General features: G+C 41.7%; 1 protein-coding gene across 10 annotated transcripts in view; it reads right to left on the reverse strand.

Moving 5' to 3' along the window:
* Positions 1-19363, reverse strand: part of PTPN13 (protein tyrosine phosphatase, non-receptor type 13) — a 104613-nt gene that overhangs the window by 18061 nt on the left and 67189 nt on the right. For 7 of the 10 annotated variants that reach the window (XM_021395171.1, XM_021395173.1, XM_021395178.1 and 4 more), the window contains 20 exons: positions 18896-18970; positions 18612-18786; positions 17576-17729; positions 17281-17419; positions 16708-16860; positions 15190-15372; positions 14590-14752; positions 11596-12019; positions 11326-11423; positions 9826-9882; positions 8780-8872; positions 7382-7489; positions 6909-7040; positions 6152-6618; positions 5013-5156; positions 3109-3202; positions 2048-2133; positions 1779-1941; positions 719-933; positions 523-621 (listed from right to left, as the gene is read on the reverse strand). In XM_021395171.1, coding sequence (XP_021250846.1) covers positions 523-621; positions 719-933; positions 1779-1941; positions 2048-2133; positions 3109-3202; positions 5013-5156; positions 6152-6618; positions 6909-7040; positions 7382-7489; positions 8780-8872; positions 9826-9882; positions 11326-11423; positions 11596-12019; positions 14590-14752; positions 15190-15372; positions 16708-16860; positions 17281-17419; positions 17576-17729; positions 18612-18786; positions 18896-18970 — 3222 coding nt within the window. The remainder of the gene's footprint in view (positions 1-522; positions 622-718; positions 934-1778; positions 1942-2047; positions 2134-3108; positions 3203-5012; positions 5157-6151; positions 6619-6908; positions 7041-7381; positions 7490-8779; positions 8873-9825; positions 9883-11325; positions 11424-11595; positions 12020-14589; positions 14753-15189; positions 15373-16707; positions 16861-17280; positions 17420-17575; positions 17730-18611; positions 18787-18895; positions 18971-19363) is intronic. The other 3 variants (XM_021395180.1, XM_021395175.1, XM_021395174.1) reach the window with 2 other exon arrangements.

Raw genomic sequence — 19363 nt, forward strand, 5'->3', positions numbered from 1 at the left:
AGGGCTGCTTTCAAGTACTTCTTCCCCCAGGTTGTATAAATACCTGGGATTGCCCTGGCCCAAGTGCAGCACCCTGCACTTGGCCTTGTTGAACCTCATTAGGTTCTTGTGGGCCCACTTGTCCAGCCTGTCCAGGTCCCTCTGGATGGCTTCCCTTCCTTCCAGTGTATCGACTGCACCATTCAGCTTGGTGTCATCTGCAAACTTGCTGAGGGTACACTCGATTCCATCGTCTATGTCATTGATAAAGACATTGAAGAGCACCGGTCCCAGGACTGAGCCTTGGGGGACACCACTCGTGACCGGCCTCCACCCTGACATAGAACCATTTATCACAACCCTTTGGCTGCGACCAGCCAACCAGTTCTTAACCCACTGAACAGTCCATCCTTCAAATCCATACCTCTCCAATTTAGAGAGAAGGCATTTCTACCTTGCATTTAATTAACTAACCCACCAGACCAAATAAATGAACCCTCAAATAGTAATTAAAAAATAAGCATCTTATGCCATAGGCCTTACCAACAAAGCAGGATCGATGTCTGGCAGTATACCAGGCGGTGGCCGACAAAGGAGAAGAGAGACTTCTGGAGATGTTCCCCTCAGCGCAGAGATGACTTCCTATGGCCACATTTGGATTCAGTATTAGAGCCACCAAGACGTTTAGGACTACCACAGCACGAGTTACACACTAAGACAGACAGTAGAAATCACTAACCTGCTGAGATAAACCCTTGAGTGATGCCCCATTAACTTTGAGAATGACATCCCCAATGTCTATCTGCCCGCTCTCTGCAGCAGGCTGCCCAGGGAAGAGCTTCTTCACCCTCACAATGGTTGAGCCCAGCTGCTCTGGAGTAGGATTATCCTCACGGCAGAAGCTGAACCCAAGGCCTGAGCTGTTCTTCAGCAGCTTTACCTCAAATGTGTTCTCTGTAAGAGAAGCGGTAGTACATTATTTCCTACAACACACTGGCCATTAAAACAAGTGGTGTGTGTTCTGCCTTCAACTATGATGTTCTCTGTCTGATGGCTTGCCTTCCTAACACCACACCACGCAGCACATGGAGGTGTCCCCATAGTTCAGTCCTCCAGAAGCCCGTAAAGGAGACTGTCATAGCTGAGTGATGTGTTGGTTCTGCTCACTGAACAGACACCTGTGAGAGCAGCAACAGTAGCTCCTGGCAGGTAGGAAAAACCCTACCCAGAAAGAAAGGCCAAAAGGTATCAGCAGTAGTCTCCCCACGTACACAGATTCCCCACCCTTTCCACAGCTCTGCAGCAGGAGGAGCTGAGAGGTGCCAGCCTCTGGTCAGGCAGACAGCTGGCCCTTCTCCAGTCCCAACTTTGGATGTCTGCTCCCATCTACACTGCATCTAGGAGCAGCAGTTATATATAACAGGAACTCTCAGTTATATATGAGGATTTAACCTCCGCTTAGTACATTTGTCTTAGCAGCACCAGAATTAGCAGCACCCTTCTACCTCAACAATCCTACACAGCCCCCCTGGCCTGCTAGCAAAATTGGGAACGAAAAAGGAACAGCGAGAGAGCAAACAGTTCATAGTCACTGAACTGTGTTAACAAGATGTGAAAGGAAACCTTCAAAACAAATTGCATTGGCACAGAAAGGCAAAAACTGCATTATGTGCAGGGGCTAGGTATGGATTCCTTCCGGCTCTATCTCCTCTCTTTCTATTTCACAGGAGATACAGAAAAACAATTATATAAAACTAAAGGATGCTTTCACTGTTCTGAGTTTTCCTACATGGCCAGACCTGCAGTGACAAAGCTGTAGTCTTTGGCGCTTGCAGCCCTTGTTGCTGGTTTCTCCTGAGGCTCACACGGCCCTGCCAGATTTGGAGGCGTGCACTGTGGTGTTACCGGAGCATGAGCCTTTGCCACTGAAAGCTGTCCTTTTTCCAACAGCAGATGCACCACCTGAAGAGATGAAATCCTCTGGTTAACTGGCGGCGGTCGTGGAGATGGCACAGTCTAGAGTACACATTTCTTTCTAACTTGTCAGGCAGGATCTTTAGCCACTGACCTGCCCGGTGTTTCTCAGCATTTCCACAGCTTGTTTATGCGTAGCACCTTCCAAACTAATCCCATTGACAGAAAGCACACGGTCACCTAGAAATAAGTAATTCATCATTTGAGAAAAAATGAAGCACAACATATATAAAGCACAGAAACCTGAAAATCTCAGCTAACAAAGGCAGTGACTGAAGTAAATAATAAAATCATAGAACCATTAAGGTTGGAAAAGACCTCTAAGATCACCAAGTCCAACCTCAACCCATCCCCACCATGCCCACTGACCATAGGCCTCTGTGCCACATCTCCATGGTTCTTGAACACCTCCAGAGACGGTGACTCTACCACCTCCCTGGACAGCTTCATCCAATGCCTCACCACTCATTCTGAGAAGAAATTTTTCTGAATATCCAATCTCCCCTCCCTTTTCTGAGCAAAGAGGAGAACTTTGCAACTAAACCAAACTGGAATAACCCCACGTCAAAGCCAGCATTAACTATTGGAATGATGACCTGCCACAAAACTCTTACATCTATATTAAAAACCAAACTTTGTCTATAAGGGCAGTTGTCTCTTTAGTAAGGACTGAAGCCTGGCTCAAAAACGAGAAAAGCCATAGCCATTACATTGATTTTCTGTATGAAGTAACCCCCTACACTAAGTGAAAGGGCCACAAATAACACAAAAGCTCTTCCTCCCCAGGGCTGATGCAGAGAAGTGCTCTCCATCACCACAGGCTGCATTATGGATAATAATCCTGCAGCAGATTTCATATTTTCCCCTCCACAATCTCTGCAGTTTTCTTTTGGTTCTGCAGCTGTTCTCTACTTTGCCTTAATGTTAACCTCATCTGCAGAATTACCTGCCAGATCATTCGAGACAAAATTCTGAATTTAAACCATAAACACGTGAACTCGGAAAGGCAGTTCTTCCTCCTGATGCCTTCTCTGCTTGTGCCTTTGTTAAACAGATTTCCCAGCTTCCGAGCCACAGTGTACCCTCAAGCCTACTCTGGACAGTTCTCTGTCCATTTCTCACATTCAGAACCCCTGATGGAATGACCCAAAATACCTTTTTCTATTCTGCCATCTTCTTCAGCTGCTCCATTTGGAATAACTGCTTTCACATAAATACCACCATGCTTTATACTCGTGTTTACACCACCCTAAAAGGAGAGCAAAAATGGGGTTAGTCAGTCTTTGTACAGCTAGAACACTTCATAATTCAACACAACATACTACAAGGATAGCTGCACTCAAGGAAGCACTTTGGCTACTGGCACATAAAAGGAAAGGCCAAATTGTCAAACAAAAACATTTTACAAAGCATGGTTCACAGTCATGCAATTTGTTATGAGTGAGGCTAGGGTGGAAGAGTGTACAAACACAATGCATCACAATGCAAATGCACTCCAAAGAAGTATCCTGCAGCAAAGCATGTCTGCTGTGCTGGAGTTTACATGCTTGCATGCACACAAAGCTCCAAGAACTGTGTGAGCACAGCAGGCAGCAACAGCCAAAGAGAAGATGTATCCCATGCAGTGTCCTACTCCAATTCACCCTCTGATGTAACACAAACTGAGGAGTGCTTCTTTTCTCTCAGGTCATAGAAATTTGAAGGTCTACACTGAAAAAACTGCTCAAGCTCAAGTGGCACTGTCTTCTGCGGTCCTTTGGATTCCAGGCTTTCAGACAGCCAACACTGTACTGTCAGAGCTCCTCCACAAACTGGAGGGAGGAAGGAGACCAACAAAACATTAATGTTCACTCTGAAAGTGTGTGATGTTACATCTGAAAGATTAAAGCATAGAGCTGGTTGTATCCCTCTTCTTTTCACCACTGCACAGGATGGCAATGCAAGGCTCAGCGTGGAGAGTGAAAAAGGAAAGCACAATGAAGGCACTACTTGGTAATCCTCCAAGGGCGATCACTGCATTGTTGGCATTTTGTGATGGTTTCTGCAAAGCCCCAGGCTTTGCAGGCTTGCTGCTCTTCAGTAACCATGTTGTGCTCACCCTTTGTACCACCAGTCACTCCACACTGAGAGGTTGAAAGAGCAATGCGACTTCAATGGTTGCAAATTCCAATTCCACCTCATAGGCCTATCCACACTGCCACAATTGGGAAAAGAGCGACTTGGTTTAGAAATAAGCAGCCACTAAAACTCAATAGATTTGATCTACAGTTAATAGCTGCTCTCTATTGTTATAATTTATGCTACTTCTCCATTCTCAAATTATTGCATAGTCTGCTGATCTATCAACCAGAGATAATTCTGGAATATTAAAATACTCATATGCATTTCTGAGCGCAAAACAAAAACAAGAACAGTGAAAGACGTGCATCTCAGTTATGATTCATTCTCTTAATCCCTGAAGTGCCTCTGTGAGGTGTGGCAGCCCCTAAGTGCAAATCACCATCAAAATTTTATAACCTGATGAGAAATTCATCCGTGAAAAGTACATTTTTGTCTCCTAAGGGCAGTAATCTTGCAAGGAGGCATGGCAAGGCAGGTTTCAGTTGGATCTCGGTAGATTTTTGCTTTCTGCCTTTTAACCAGCAGAGGAAGAACACAAAACAGTACGTGTATGTGGAGTGCAGATACTCTGAGGTAATACAACCCCTTTTCTGTGCGTGATGCCCAGCAGGAAAGCTCTAATTTTTCCCCCTTGCAAACTTGCCACGTTACTGGGGAGCAAGGGACAAAGCCCATCTTTCTGTTTGTGCTTGCAAAGCAGCTGCTGTGGTAAGATTCTGTTGGGACTTCGGGGTTTCACTGTAAAACATCAAATGAAGGTTACCCAAATGGGAGTTGGCATGAAGGATTTACAACACTATTTTCCAGCTTTGGTAAGATTAATTGTAAGTCAGTAAAACTACATGCTCTGCAGTGACTCCAGAAAATATTTTGCTTCCTTGGAATTTAGTAATTTAATGGGTTATGGGAGTAGAGAAAAAGAGAAAACATCTGAAAACCTTGTCAAACAGTACCGTGACACTTATTCCCAAGCCGTTATCTTTTTTGGCTAGTTCAACCTCAAAGATATCTCCAGGTTTAAGAAGTTCTGCAGAAACCTTTTTAGAATTCATTTTGTTGGCTGCATTCGCTGAGGAAGATTCCTTTATTTAAAACAAAAAAAAAAAAAAGAAAGAAAAAGAAAAAAGAGATTTTTTTGTTAGAACAGAATTGTACAGGTAAGATCCTAAAGGATGCGTTTCTGAGTCAGCTGCAGCCAAAAGGTTTCCACATGGGAAAGTACCAATCTGTATGGTTCATGAGACACACTGCTTTAACTCTTCCACAGCTGCAATTAAATAGCATTAGTGCAGAAGCACATCTGGCCTTCAGCAGCTGAGTCTTTAATGTCATGGATCACAGAAAACATAACTAGAACTTCACCATTACAGCAGCCTAGGTCCTGTTGCATTAATTTACATAAATTCATCCAGCTTTCTTCATCAGCTGAACACAGAGATCATTACAGATTAGAGATGAATTTGTAGTACTTTCCGCTGCGTACCTTCAGCAAAGTGAAGCATGTCTTTGCTCAGGGCATGGCTCACTTCAGAGCTTCATGAGACAAGAATGACATTTCATTAGATAACAGCATTTTTCCACTGATTAGATCAATGTCAAAAGATACAGGTTTAGCTGCTACTCTAGGCTTTCATTCCAATTACATCAGTGCTACCTTTATCTAGTCTAGGATAAACATAACGTATCTTTCAAGTAAATAAACTTAGATCATCAGGAGTGTCATTAGACTATTATCACATTAGACAAAACTAAATGAATGAATGGATGTTTCTTACAGAATCAACAGGAGCACTGCACATTCATTCCAAAGCAGAATCTGCCTGGAGTAAGACATGCCCGTGAAATGACATGGTAAAGTTGGAAAATGCTTTGAAATTCCAGGAGTGAATTTCTTCACTTTTTTTGAACAAAAACACCAAACTGGTAGAAATCAGCTATCAGCGTTTGCCATTAGGAGGACAAGCTGTGGGTTAGGCTGTCCTTCCTCCACATCCAGTCAGCTCATTCACACCAACAGACAGATATTTCACTGCCACTATTACACCAATGGGAAACTTTCATATGAAATACACTGTGCCTTTTGAGCAACCTGCTGCTCCTGACTGCTGGAGTAAGTTGCTTCATCCATGTCAGAATCTCCTCGGTCAGAATACTCCACGGACTCCACGACTCCCAACCTTTTCATTTTGGCTCGAGTACTGTCCGACGACGACCTTCTCTTCTCATTAATTTTCACAACTCCAGACTGGGAGTCACTGTACTTGTGCGGATCCTGCTGGGCTCTGCCACTGGCACGTCTGCCGAAGCAGCTGGCCATCTGGCTCTGGGACAAGCTGGCACTCTCGGTCCTGGAGTCCTGGGAGCTCACACTCCCATCCCTTCTGCCCCCTGACAAGGCAGACACGCTGCCTGCAGCAGCCCTCTGGTGAGCACGGGACCGGCTAGGCTCCTCCGAAGAAGACTCTGCTTCATTGTCCTGCACTGAAGATGGTCTCCTTACATAGGTCCTGGTTCCATTAGCGAGGTGTGCAGCACTGCACGATGCTGAAAGCCAGAAGAGAAGACAGCAGGGACTGGTCACATCCTGTTTACAGTGTTACACATATTTCTCAGTTTATGGCCATTCCATACCACGCAGAACGCTTTCTATTTAAGGTGCAACCAATGTGCCCTCACTGAAAGTTACACCAAATGATCCTACTATAAAGGTTAACGCTTCCACTGTCAGCCTCAGAACACAGTTTTAAGCTAACTGGGGTTGTACAGAAGCGATGTATAGCCAGGTCAGCTGCTCAGATCATCGGTTTAATACTAAGGAATACATCTCTCCATACCTTTGGATGACTTTTCCTTGGGCTGAGAGATAACAAGTGTTACATCCTCAGGTGCATTCTCTATAATTTCTAACGCTGTGTGGTGGGTGACACCCTCCAAACTTGTGCTGTTCACAGATATCAGTCGGTGTCCTGCATAAAAGTGCTTGTTTAGATACAATCCAACATTCACATTTTCAGTAATTAACAGTGTCAGAGTTGCAGGTCTGAAAATCTCTATGCAATACATGGAATAAAAATTACTGACATTAAACTGATGTTGGAAAAAGGAACCCTAATCATTACAATTTTTTATTTTGATGCAAATGACTTTTGTTTTCATATTGTTTAACAGATATATAACCAGTTCTCATAAGTTCTCCAGAAGGATGGCATATTTCAGGGACTAATGCAGCTATGGAGGGAAATTGCACTACAGAGGAATTTGGTCTTTTTTTGTCATGTATACGCTTCTCCTTTCTCACACCATTCACCTGGTTTCAGAGATCCTTCCACATCAGCTGGCCCTCCAGGAGTAACTGAGTGAATGAAAATTCCCAGATCAAGTTTCCCCGTCTTCTCTCCACCAACTATCTGAAAGCCTATTGAAAAAGGCCCAAAGCATGCACATATGTGAGTAAGCAGAGTGTAACTTAGCTCAGCACAAGCTGGTATTTTAAAGCAGACAAAAAACTTCATCATTCTAATAAACGTAAAATAAAAAATAAATAAATCTATACATCTCAAAGAAGTCTACATGAAAGTAAATGGTAAAGCTTTTGGATAAAGCTTCATTGCACTCTTAATTTTAAAAAAGCAATTCAGACTTGGTTTTAGTTGTCTTCCTAGAAACCTCCAACTGGGGCAAGAGAGACGTATGCACATTCTGATGACACTGCATATATTCCCACTGGCCAGATGACATGCTTTTCTGTTACTCAGAATTTTAGATGCCTCATCAAAATGTCTGACCTGGTGTTAAGAACGATGTTCTTCAAACACAGTGTTCCGTATTAAAAGTGCACCAATGTTTTTCTTTCTAAGCTTCCAATCTATTTCTGTCAATCAATTCTACAAGGTAGATCTGGGAAAGATGTTCATGATCAAGAAAAATGAACATCCAAGATGTCAGGCTTTCTCTGCTCTAACAAAAAGAGCAAAGTAACAGACAGCAGAAAAGGCAGAAGGGACAGTCCCTATGAATTGCTCTTATTCTTGGTCAACTCTTAAGTTACTGTGCAGTGTCAATACTAAATATGATCTTCAAGGCTTCTTCTCCCTTCAAATTTACGTAATAGTCCTCTGCGACAGAACAGAGATACTTCAAAGAACTTCCCCAAAGAACTGTATCTGATACCAAATTACAGGGGAAAATGACATGGGTTTATGAAAACATCAGTAGAAAAACAAGGAATGGAATCCAAATATTTCTGATTCTGGGCTCACTAAATCTCATAATTGAAGTTCAATTCATCTATATGATGAGAATAAGAAAAAAGTACACAATTCATTTATAATAGCTTTATAAGTATTACTTCTTGAAAATCTCTAAGTCATCACAACTGTGAGGTGTCCACGTGACACAAGCATTTTATCTGAACACAAAGACAAACCTTCAATGCCATTTTTTATTATTATTTCACAATAATCAGAAATCAGCCCACACGTAATACAGAGAAGCTGAGAAACAGATTTGCCCAACGCCACTCAAGTCAGCAGCGGGTGTTAGCAAGAAAGTTTAGGCTTCTGCATCTTAAATGTCTTTAAAATACAACTAATAACTATTTTCCTCAGTCCTACAATAGATACTTAAATACAGAACACAAAATCTTTATATTATTTTCAGCTTCCATAAATATCCAAAACAATTCAACAATGTTAAAGCCACATACCCAAGCCCATTTTTTCATCCTTTTTCAGGTTCACCAAAGTGATCTCTCTTTCTGGTGAGGAAACTCTGCTCTGTGTTGTTTGCAGAGAGTCACCTGAAAAGCCAACATTTCTTAATCAGACACCAGGTGAACACATGCACAATAACATCCTTTTCGGTTTGCCTTTAAGTTCTATTCAATAGAAGAAATCACTCCTCTGATAACCTGAAAATCCTCTCTAAAATAGGGGTTGGTCCAGCTGTGAAGAGAAGGTTGTCCAGAGAAGCTGTGGACGCCCCATCCCTGGAGGTGCTCACAGCCATGCTGGATGGGGCCCTAGGCACCTGATTGTCCCTTCCAACCCAAGCCAGTCTATGGTTCTAAGTTACTAAAAGGTTACCGAGTGAATTCTCTTAACAATAGCCTTTAATTGAAACAATCAACATGAGAAATATCTATTATAACCTATCTTGTTAAAATGCCACCATATTGTCAGTCTGAACGCATGAATTATCTACCTGGAGAAGATGGAACTTGCTTGGGCTCGAGTGCCTGGCCCAGTTTTGCTGTAAGTGGTACAGGCACTTCGACAGCAACAAGACACATACTGAGCTCTACACATCACTAACAGGCAAAAAAACCCCGGTGCAAGAGAATGCAGCAGACAGCCCCTCCAGAAAAGGGTTTCTATCCCCACCCCTACCCCACTCCAAAAGTCAGCACATGGTTTCCAGGCACTGCGGAACTATCAGCCTCACACACACGGGAAAGGAGCTTTGAAGAACAGAGTTTATTGCAGGTAACAGCACCTTTCGGGAACCAAACTGGACAGACACTCTCCACAGCTGAAAAGCATTACGCTGATGTAAAAATCTCCCTCCAGAAGTAACCCCAACCCAGTATTTGAGATAGATTTAGACAAAGGACCCACTCAGGTGATTGGCAGAGGAGTCTGATGTAAGCATAGTCAAAGAACAGCACAGGTGCCAGTGAAGCTCTCAACAAGTACTAATTAGAAGTTACTGACTTAACCAGTGGAATGGACATATTATTACTGATTAACTTACTGCTCTCTTTTAATGGTGTTGATGATGGAAGATTTCCAGAGCTACTCATGCTAACACCTGCAACATGAATGCAAGTGTTAGATATTAATATGAATTTTTTTTCATCAAGAAAGCTATGAAGATGCATTAGACTTTACACAGAACATGCACGAGCCCATCACAACAGCAGAGTACTTATTTCTAAAATGAGCAAACACCGAAGTAGTTATGGTTGAGCAAATTCCAATCATTTGGAATGCTTTGGTCGCAATTCAAAGTCCAGATAGGTGGAAGCTCGTGCAAAGGCAGAGAATTAAAGAAAGGACAGAGGTATGGCCTTCTCAGTCATTCTAAACTTCAGAAGAAATAAATCAGTGAGGCTTTAAGAAAATGGGTAAGTCAAAGACTAAATTTTATAGTACGATTTGAGGAACATACCTAATTTTATAAAGCATCAGAACAGCAGCCTTACAAGTTTTTATACATTAACAAGCAAGTTTGGGCAGTAACAAGCATTTCTCAATATTTCTACGCAAACTGCTTTGCACACTGGGTCATATTTTCTTTGGAAAATTCTAAGTAAATATGACAGTATTTTAAAGGGGATAAAATAATAAACATACTAAGTTATGGAAATAAAGGAGGTAAGATAATTCAAGCTTCTTAGTTAAGCAAAGTCCAGGCTTTCTCAACCATCTGAACCCTGAAGTTTCAGCTGATGAGCTGTGTTCCTCACTATGAGAAATGGAATTCAGCAAGACTACTCACTACACACCTAAGATCAGAATTGCTGCCCCAGAGATCATGGATAAAGCTAAATGCATGGGAGGAATGGCTTCAGTCACTGCAGAAACTGCATGCCTTATGTCCCCCTTCAGCAGCTTCTGCTTGTAATGCATAAGAACCCCAGTTCCCCATTCAGTCCTGATTTCAGTGAGATGTAGACAGCTGTAGTGTTTGCACATTACTGTTTGAGTGTTTACCCACCTCCCACTCGTTGTAAAGCTACATAAATTATCAATGTTATGATATTAAACACATAAAAAGCAAGCTAAAGTTGCAAATGCTTCAGTGATCCTAGTTTCTACTACTGTAACAGGGAACCTCCTGCAACCAAAAATTGATGACAGAAATATTAAAAATTAACATACCATATCCCAGTGTGGGAAATAAGTGTATTCAGCTGCTCTGGAGCACTGGTGTTTTTTCTGCTCTAAAGCACTGGTGCTGTTGTTCGTTTGTTTTTTTGTGAACACACTTTTTACTGCTACTAGGACTCACTTGTGTGCTGTACTTTGGACACCTGATGTATTAGAACAGTTGGTTACCTTGTCCATAGGAGTATTCTTTTTTTTATTTGTTACAACTGATCTGGAACCACGGGCAATTTTGCCTTCATTAACTTTGCCTTCATCCCTTTGTCAAGTTAAAAGGTTACCATCAGTTAAGACGAACATGAAAGCACTACATCTGAAGCAACTGTAGAGTTTGTTAGTAAATACAGTATTTTTGTGTGCTGACCTACAACATAGGCTTGCCCGGAATCTTCCATGGATGATGAGTCCGATTCATTTTTCTTTCTTTCGGGACTTCTACTTAAACCTGCATGAGATTTTGAACTTAAAGGGGAGAAGGAGAGAAGGGAAATCAGACAGAGGGAAAAGGAAATTGGGAGAGGGAAGGGAAGGATCAATGTAATAAAATAATGGTATGAATAATAAATTAAAACCGATGCAAAATGTACATCAAATGTACACAAAGGAATTTCAGGGTGCTCAGAGAGACTCTTACTTGTTCAGTTTTAATGCTCCTGCTGCTGATCCAGTATCAAATTTTGGCATTCGCTGAAAGACTCTTCCCATTAAGTCCTCTATTTTTTGGGAGGAAGAGTCCAAAGCTGTGATAATATTCTTCCTCGGAGGGTAAACTGAGATATGACTTTGGCTTAGATCGTGGAACGATTTGCTCATAACCCTGGGTCTTTCCTCCCACGATGTCTTTTCATTCTTGTCCTTTGAGGAGCCAGGGAGTGGCTGGAAGAGCGAGAGCTCAGAGCAGGACAGTCGCTTCAGGATCTCTGCCTGCACGGACAGAGGGCGCACGGCAAGGCGGTTCAGGGTGCTGCTGGCCAGGCTGCCTGTGCTGATGGCCCGCCCCATGCCAAAGCCTTTCACTGACTCCGCATGGAGGTTCAGGCTCCGAAAGGAAGCTCGCTCTGTGAAATTTTTAAAACAAGAAACAAATTCAAGTTATACAGTAATGCCAGTGTGATCTCCTTGTATAAGGCATGTAGTTTAAATAACCTGCAAGGCTGTTTTTTTCTTTAGCCACAATGCTCAAAATACACACCATCATCAGGTGCACACAGACTACATCCCTATAGTTCACTAAGGACACAAAATTTGGATGTAGTGATAGTACGCTGCCCTATCCATATGCTATGTGCAACAACGCTAAATAGGAAAGTATTTATCCCCTTTATTAGTATGAAGATTCACACTCTCTGTTAAACTGCAGGGCCTTAGGAAGAGGCATATCACTTTCTTCTGCAAAGAACAGAATGCAAAGTGCTGAGCAGGGCTTGCCAGAATTTTGACTCCCTGACTCCTGACTGATCCACACTCAATCCATACTAAGCACATAGATAGAGAAGATGGAGTGGTGGAAGACATTTTTTGTCATTTTAAAACGTGAATCAGTGTACAACTGCCACTTCCATATCTACGTGAAAGAGCTGCCCCAGTCATGACCACAAGACTGCAGGTGAGATGTGTGAGAATGGTTTCGCTGGAGCAGACATCACAAATCTCCGTTTTCTGCCTATGGCTGTGTTCACATCCTGTGGAAAAGTACCTTAATGCAATATTTCAAGGGCTCTTTTCTTGATGTTGCACATAATCCCTGACAATGCAAGCCGCAATTTTCCTGTGGATTTCAGGTGAATACTTTCTGCCAACCCCCAACTGAGAATTCTCATGTGCGCAGAGGTTTTCCTTTATAAAACCTACTTAAGCCTCAGTGCTCTGTGGTTTCCTAAATGCCATTTCCTGTATCCAAAGATCCATCCTAAAACTCAGTGTCTGGTTCTGGTCACTGTGTTGACATAGATTTGCATACAATAAATTATTATCTCTCAAGGTATAGCAAATGCCCTTTCCTGTGTAACATAAAATTGTTACTTTTTTCCCTGAGCTCTGTGCATCTTCTCTTTTTATTTATGCAATCAGAATGTTATTCAAATTATATTTTCCTTTTATTTTCCCAGTCTCTTTTCATTAGATTTACATGTGTTAAAATGTTTTTTTTTTCCTCCAGATCACTGAAAACACTGTGCAGCAATGGGACTATGAAGTGCTCTTCCCCATGTCTTCATTCTCCGCTGTTATGTTCCATGGCAAATCACTCCCTGCCATGATGCACGCTGGATCTTCTCCCTTTTCTCAGAATAATTTCTCTAGTCATCAGCTGAAATCACAGTGATTCAGTTACACAATGTAACACTGTATTTCTAAAGACTCTCCTGAAGCATTTGAACCTTCCTTAGTCTGATATTCAGACCACTAACGGCTCTTAACCAATAGTTGGTCCTCGAGGAGCCTCCAAACCTGAGAAATACCCTTCTCATGGTGAGCAGCCAAGGGTTAATAACCTCATCTGTCCTTTTCTTTAACATTTTGCAGAGTTCTTTCAATCACTTTTTTCTTTTTTTTTAACTAACTTTTTAACAGCTCAGGGAAAAAAAAAAAAAAACAAACACAAAAAACACAAAAATTGATGCTTCTGCAGGCCAAGAATAAAGCTTCCCAAATACTGCTTGGAACTCACTGCTCTAGCAGAAAGAAAGCAGTATTGGCACTTAATATGCTACTCAGAACAGAAAGGGCTGCATGTCTGCAACGTGATTTTTTTTTTTTTTTAAATTAGAGATCACAGTCCCCGTTGCTTTGGGATCAGATTCCATTCCAGCTATGCTAGTGGAAACCTGGATTAACAGCTGCTGGAATGCAGACAGATACAAATATGGAACAAAAAGAGAGTGAGAAGGCAGACTGACCCAAAGAGCACTTCCAGGCCTGTAGTGAAGGCCAGCCAGCCACCAGCCAAGTGAACTCTGTTCCAAGCAGGACAGAAATTAATTAGTACAGATGCTGCTGGATTGTTGTTAATTTTTTTTGTTTGCTTTTTCATGATTCCATTCTGCAGAATTTTTTTTTCTAAAAGAACACCACTTTACTTTTATATACAGAAATCAGGTGGCAATTACTATCTGAAGAAAATAGGCAGAGAAATCATTAGTGTAGCTCCTTTGCAGGTCCATCAAAAAGGAAGTAGCTTACAACAGCCATACTCACTGCTTACAGACACAGCACCATTACATTGCTTCCTGTTTTATTTGCTCTATTGTGTTTACATCATTTTATCTGTAATCTCACATAAACAAATCAACACATTTCTCACTGGACAAACTCTAAAAACCATATTGAGGAATTACCCCTAATTATTTTTTCTTGAACGTCCCAAAAGCCATTAATCAAATGAGAAGGCACTATTAATGAACTATTTTTAGATTTCTTTTACTTCAGAGGAACTCCTGGCTATTAGCTCTGTGCAACTGCCAATTCTCCCTCTTGTTCTCAAAATAAATCCTTTGGAGTATAATCCCTGCAAACACAGAGCTACCTGTGTAGCACGCAGTGGAATTATCAAAGCTGAAGTCCAGCTTTTCTTCTTGTAAAAGCACGTAAAGATTGTTTTTAAAAACCAACGTGGGACCACAGTCCTTACCAATGTCCTGAGTGTCCTGGTTGCTCTGCCTGGTTCTCATCTGCAGCTGGAACTTATGTTGGGAAGAGCAGAGATGCAAAAGGTACTGACAGGTTTTACTGTTGTCAGTCTGAAATGAATGCTTGATACCATCCGATGTGTTCTGCAATGTTATTTTCTTCTTCTACGTAACGGGGAAAAAAAAGTTCAAGATGGTGATTTCTTCTACATTATGAAGAACTTCTTATTTGCTTGTGTACAATTATAGCATTCAAATTTTCCTGAAGAAAAGGCATCGACTGGAGAGATGCATAGGGACTGAAAGTAACTTGAGCTTTACAGAGAAGCACTTTAAAGCTACTTCTGAGCAAGCTGAGATGGTACTTCATTATTATTTAATCAGTCTGCCACTGAAAACCTTAGTACGGAAGAAATGGGTGTAGCTTTCCAATAAGTTATGGGAGCTAGAATTGCTGTTTCCATGGCTCAGCCACACAAGACATAGTCACAGATTATGCTGTAGAAGTGCAGCATAATTAGCAGAAATAACGAACACAAAGAAACAGGATCTGGAGATACAAACACAGACACGCACCGGTACAGGGAAAGAGACTGACTTACACTGAAGGAAATTTTTTTTGTCTCTCTCCATGGGAAGCGTAGCACAGGAGTGCGGGCACCGTTGTGAACCTCAAAGATAACGACTCCTCTGGAGCACACCCCCAGCAGGATGCCTGTTTGGGACCTCTTCTCAGGTAACACATGATGAAGGTGAATGCCATACTCTGTGAGCCTCTGACACAGCTGTATGGATCAATGCAATAAAAATTCTAAGGGCCTGAAGCAAAGGGTATCGCAAGTAGTAAATATATAGATGAATTTTGGAGAAAAGCTTCCTCTTTGATTGATGATTCCACTTACACCATGCACTGATGTTACAATAACAGAGACACAGAATACAAACTGTTCTGCATGGCTGTAAGTCTCTGTAGCCTCTGTTGATACAGTGCCCAATGCTACAGCACGTGAACGAAGAATTCATCTAAAACCTTACAACTGAAGTATGAACAATAAAAGCCTCTGGGTAAATTGAAGTTTCCACAAACTAATCGCTAAAAGTAAACTGTAACCAGTCAGATGTATTTGGTGTGTGAATACATTTCTTAAATGCAGAATTAGATCTCTACTTCTGTTTTGTGATGTTAGCAAAGACTGCTGAAAGAAGTAATTCTGCTCACTTTGCTCTCCTAGTCATTCATTCTAGATGTCTCTTCAGTCATTGCTGAAGGGACTGATGTAATGTATCAGCCAAGGAAATCCAACTGCTCTCTCTACCCCAGCACTGGTCAGCCTAGATTCAACTAGATTCAAGTTCCCAGCTCCCGCTCAGCATGATTTCTAGCAATTACAGGAACATTTCTGCCAAATGAGCAACAGTTGAGATCACCTCTGCCGCTGTGGTCTCAAAGTGATCATGGTAACGCAGATGTCACTGTTATCCAGTGGCTTAATTGCAAACTCTCACCTGCTAAATTCTTTTTCAGGCATTGGGTCAAGGCAGTATCTGATCACTATCTCATGAGCAACAGCAGCAAAACCCATAATTACATTTCTTAATTGGTCCTTTTAGAATAAACCAAGTATGCCTGTGATTATATGTAGTTTTCCTATCATTCTACCGGCTATCTGCACAAGGAAGGCTGCTCAGTAATGTTTCTGGCTTGCTTTGTGCCAAGTATCTCAAGCAGCACGAAAGGTATGAGCTGTAACAAAACTTTTACGTATTTAAATTCTTCCCCAGCTCCTCCACAGGCAGATGAAAAAAGCAAAGTGTGTAGAAAATGTGGGATATGCTGCCTCATAATCAGAGCTTCCTTTGGAATAAACGTGACGATGAATAATTACTTTTAACTACTGCATTTGAGCTAAAGAAGAATACTGACAATGGAAAAAAAGTGAAAGGACTTCCCTCTCATCTATCATGATTTCTTTTCACTTGTAACAATCTATCTTTTCAGAAGATTTTTTCAGCTTCCTTCCTTCCAGCTGCTTTCCTCTGATTTCATTTGAAGTCCATGCACTCATCTTTTCAAAAGGAATTTTTAAGTCAGATTAAGGAAACAAACCACTATCGCTTACCTTCAAGAATTCTAATTCTATCTCTTTTTCAGAAGCACCCACGTAAGTGCTATGCAACTTTGGCAACTCTTCCTTGATGTAGGATGTATCCAGTTTCTCCATCACTCTAGCTGGGACGTAGTGTTCTAGTCTGAAATACGACACGCCATGCACCTACAATACAAAACATTTTTGTGACAGCATCTCCGTATGCTATGGACTACACGGATATGACTGAACCATAAAGACTAGTTTTAAACAGAACTACAAGTCTGTAAACCTAGACTGAGTAAGAGGGGATCTGCATCCCAGTGCTGACCCAGAGCTTAATTTCACTTATACTTTGAAGGCCTATTCAAGCCTGAATCCATCTCCACTGAATAGGGAGGGTTCAACACTTGAATCTTGAACTAGGTTCCACAACAGTCCCATGTCTATTCTTTGTCAAACTATAAGAAAACTACAATTGCCAACAACACATCGGCTGATTTTCCTGTCCAGGCCAGAACTGTGACACATGCATGGTAGCTCAAAGTCCATACTTTTATTAAGCAGCAAAAACATCATTTCTCAGAGATGAAACTGATGTTGTACCTCTGCCTGGTAATCTCCATACTCAGCTTGAAGAGCTAGGGATGCTAACAGTAAGGCTGTCTCATCATCACAGTGCATCCTGTCTTCCAGGATGTCCTTCCGCAGCTGCAGGTAATACTGGTGACAAGTGAGAGCATGCCTAGAAGGAAAAAAAAATAAAAATACAAAATAATACAAAAAAACCCCACCATCTTTGGTACTCTTCTTTTTAGGGGATTTGGAGTGCTTGACAATTATTCAATTTATGTCCCTAAGCTTAGGGCTTAAGAGGTTAAAAAGATGTTCATACACTCACTGTATAAGACTGACATCATCCACAAAAAACTTGATGCGAAAAAACAGAGTGAAGTTGACAGGGAGCTTGTTCTTTTTCTTTGACTCTTCCTTCCATCCTTCTGGAGCTACTTTACTCAGCTTTATGTCAGGATCAATGAAGAAAAATTCATTGTCTGCCATGAATATTAAAGAGAAGGACATTGGTAGAAACAGAACAAAGTCATTTTTCCAGCTGGAGGATCAGGACCGGATTTCCAATTCTGAAATTCAGTTCAGCCATCAGAAATCCTTACTGTTCTAACAATGGCTTATAAGCACAAAGGCTATTGAAGGGAACACTGAATAACAGCAGTAGAAATAATCTCTTAGTAAACAAAAATATACTAGAGAAGAAAAAGAAAAATCATCTTCCATGATAGCTATGAAACAGGTGTCACGGTGTCCTTCAAATTTCTTAACCCACAGGAATTCCTAATCTGTCACTTCCTCACTATTTATGTCCAATTTATGCTTCTGCAAAATGTTTTCATGGCTGAATAGCCAAAGGCACTGGGAGCTAACCACAGATGAAGAAGGCTCTCAGGCTGCTAAGGTTTTCTGACTCATGCCAGAACTCTGAGTGCTACAGTTCTGTGATATCCTGCTAGACACAAAAACAGGAAACGTGGGTCTCAATACACTGGAGCTGCCAAAGTGATCTTCCTCCCATTGAGGAAAGTGAAGTCCAGCATCTGGTCTGTTATAACAGCAGAAAATGAACAGTCCAGAAACAAATTTTTAGTCTGAAGGCAACTTACTCTGTACAAGAGGCCCTATCATTTGCCCCAGCATCCCCATGGGCTGCCCCCAAGAGGCAGTGAGAACATACCAAGAAAATCCAGCTCACATCCTCTGTGGGGCACTAGACAGCAACACACGTTGTGAAGGCAACAAGCAGCAGTGAAGAACACTCAGTGAGACAAAGGAACAAGCTGAGATGCTGTTACTCAGACAAATCCCTGTAGTTAGCTCTCACTGTTGTATACCAATCTGCTACAGAAAGTTTTTATTCTTACCTCTTAAAGTAGCCAGTCCAAATAAGTGATGCTCCACTAAGCCAATATGGGCAACAACCATATCAAAGACGTCTTTGCATATTGTTTTGGTGTCACAGGTCAGCTCCAGCTTCTGCCCACTTAGAAGCATCACATTTACTTTCCGTCTTGTATCATCATTCTTCCCTTTCTTTGTCTGCATTTGGTGAAACAAAATATCCCAATGTTCACGCTCATGGTTAAGGTGCATTTGTTGGTTAAATATATTTTCCCTGCCACCAAATGCTCAGTAGCCCTGCTCTTACCAAGATAGACTTTGGCAGATCCAAGGAGATGAATGGTTCAATTGTCATTTTCACAAACTCAGGGCCAAAGAAATTCTGCAAAGCACAAGAGCATGAATGAATACAGCATTACTGGAACTAGAGACAGAAGCACAGTTAACTCCTGCCCTGTAAACACTAAATAGGAACTGAAGGCTGAAACTGGAAAATTGCAAGGAATTCCTGCCAAGAGCTGGTTGGTTTGAACAATCTCATTTTACCCACATGCATGCCAGACACACTGGTAGGCCACGTTGTTGATGACATTACCACTATAATTGTTTTCCTTCCTTTCGTGGGCAAAAAGCTAGGGCTTTAATATTATTTTGTCTTCCTTGAAAATACAAGGTGCATGTTGCATATTGGGAGCATTTCAGCTTCTTTCAGTCATCAGTTGCCTGACATTGAGAAGGTCATCTGTGCTGGTGGCAACTCTGCCTTAACGAAGTT

The sequence above is a fragment of the Numida meleagris genome, chromosome 4 (assembly GCF_002078875.1).
Source record: "Numida meleagris isolate 19003 breed g44 Domestic line chromosome 4, NumMel1.0, whole genome shotgun sequence".
In the NCBI taxonomy this organism is placed as follows: Eukaryota; Metazoa; Chordata; class Aves; order Galliformes; family Numididae; genus Numida; species Numida meleagris.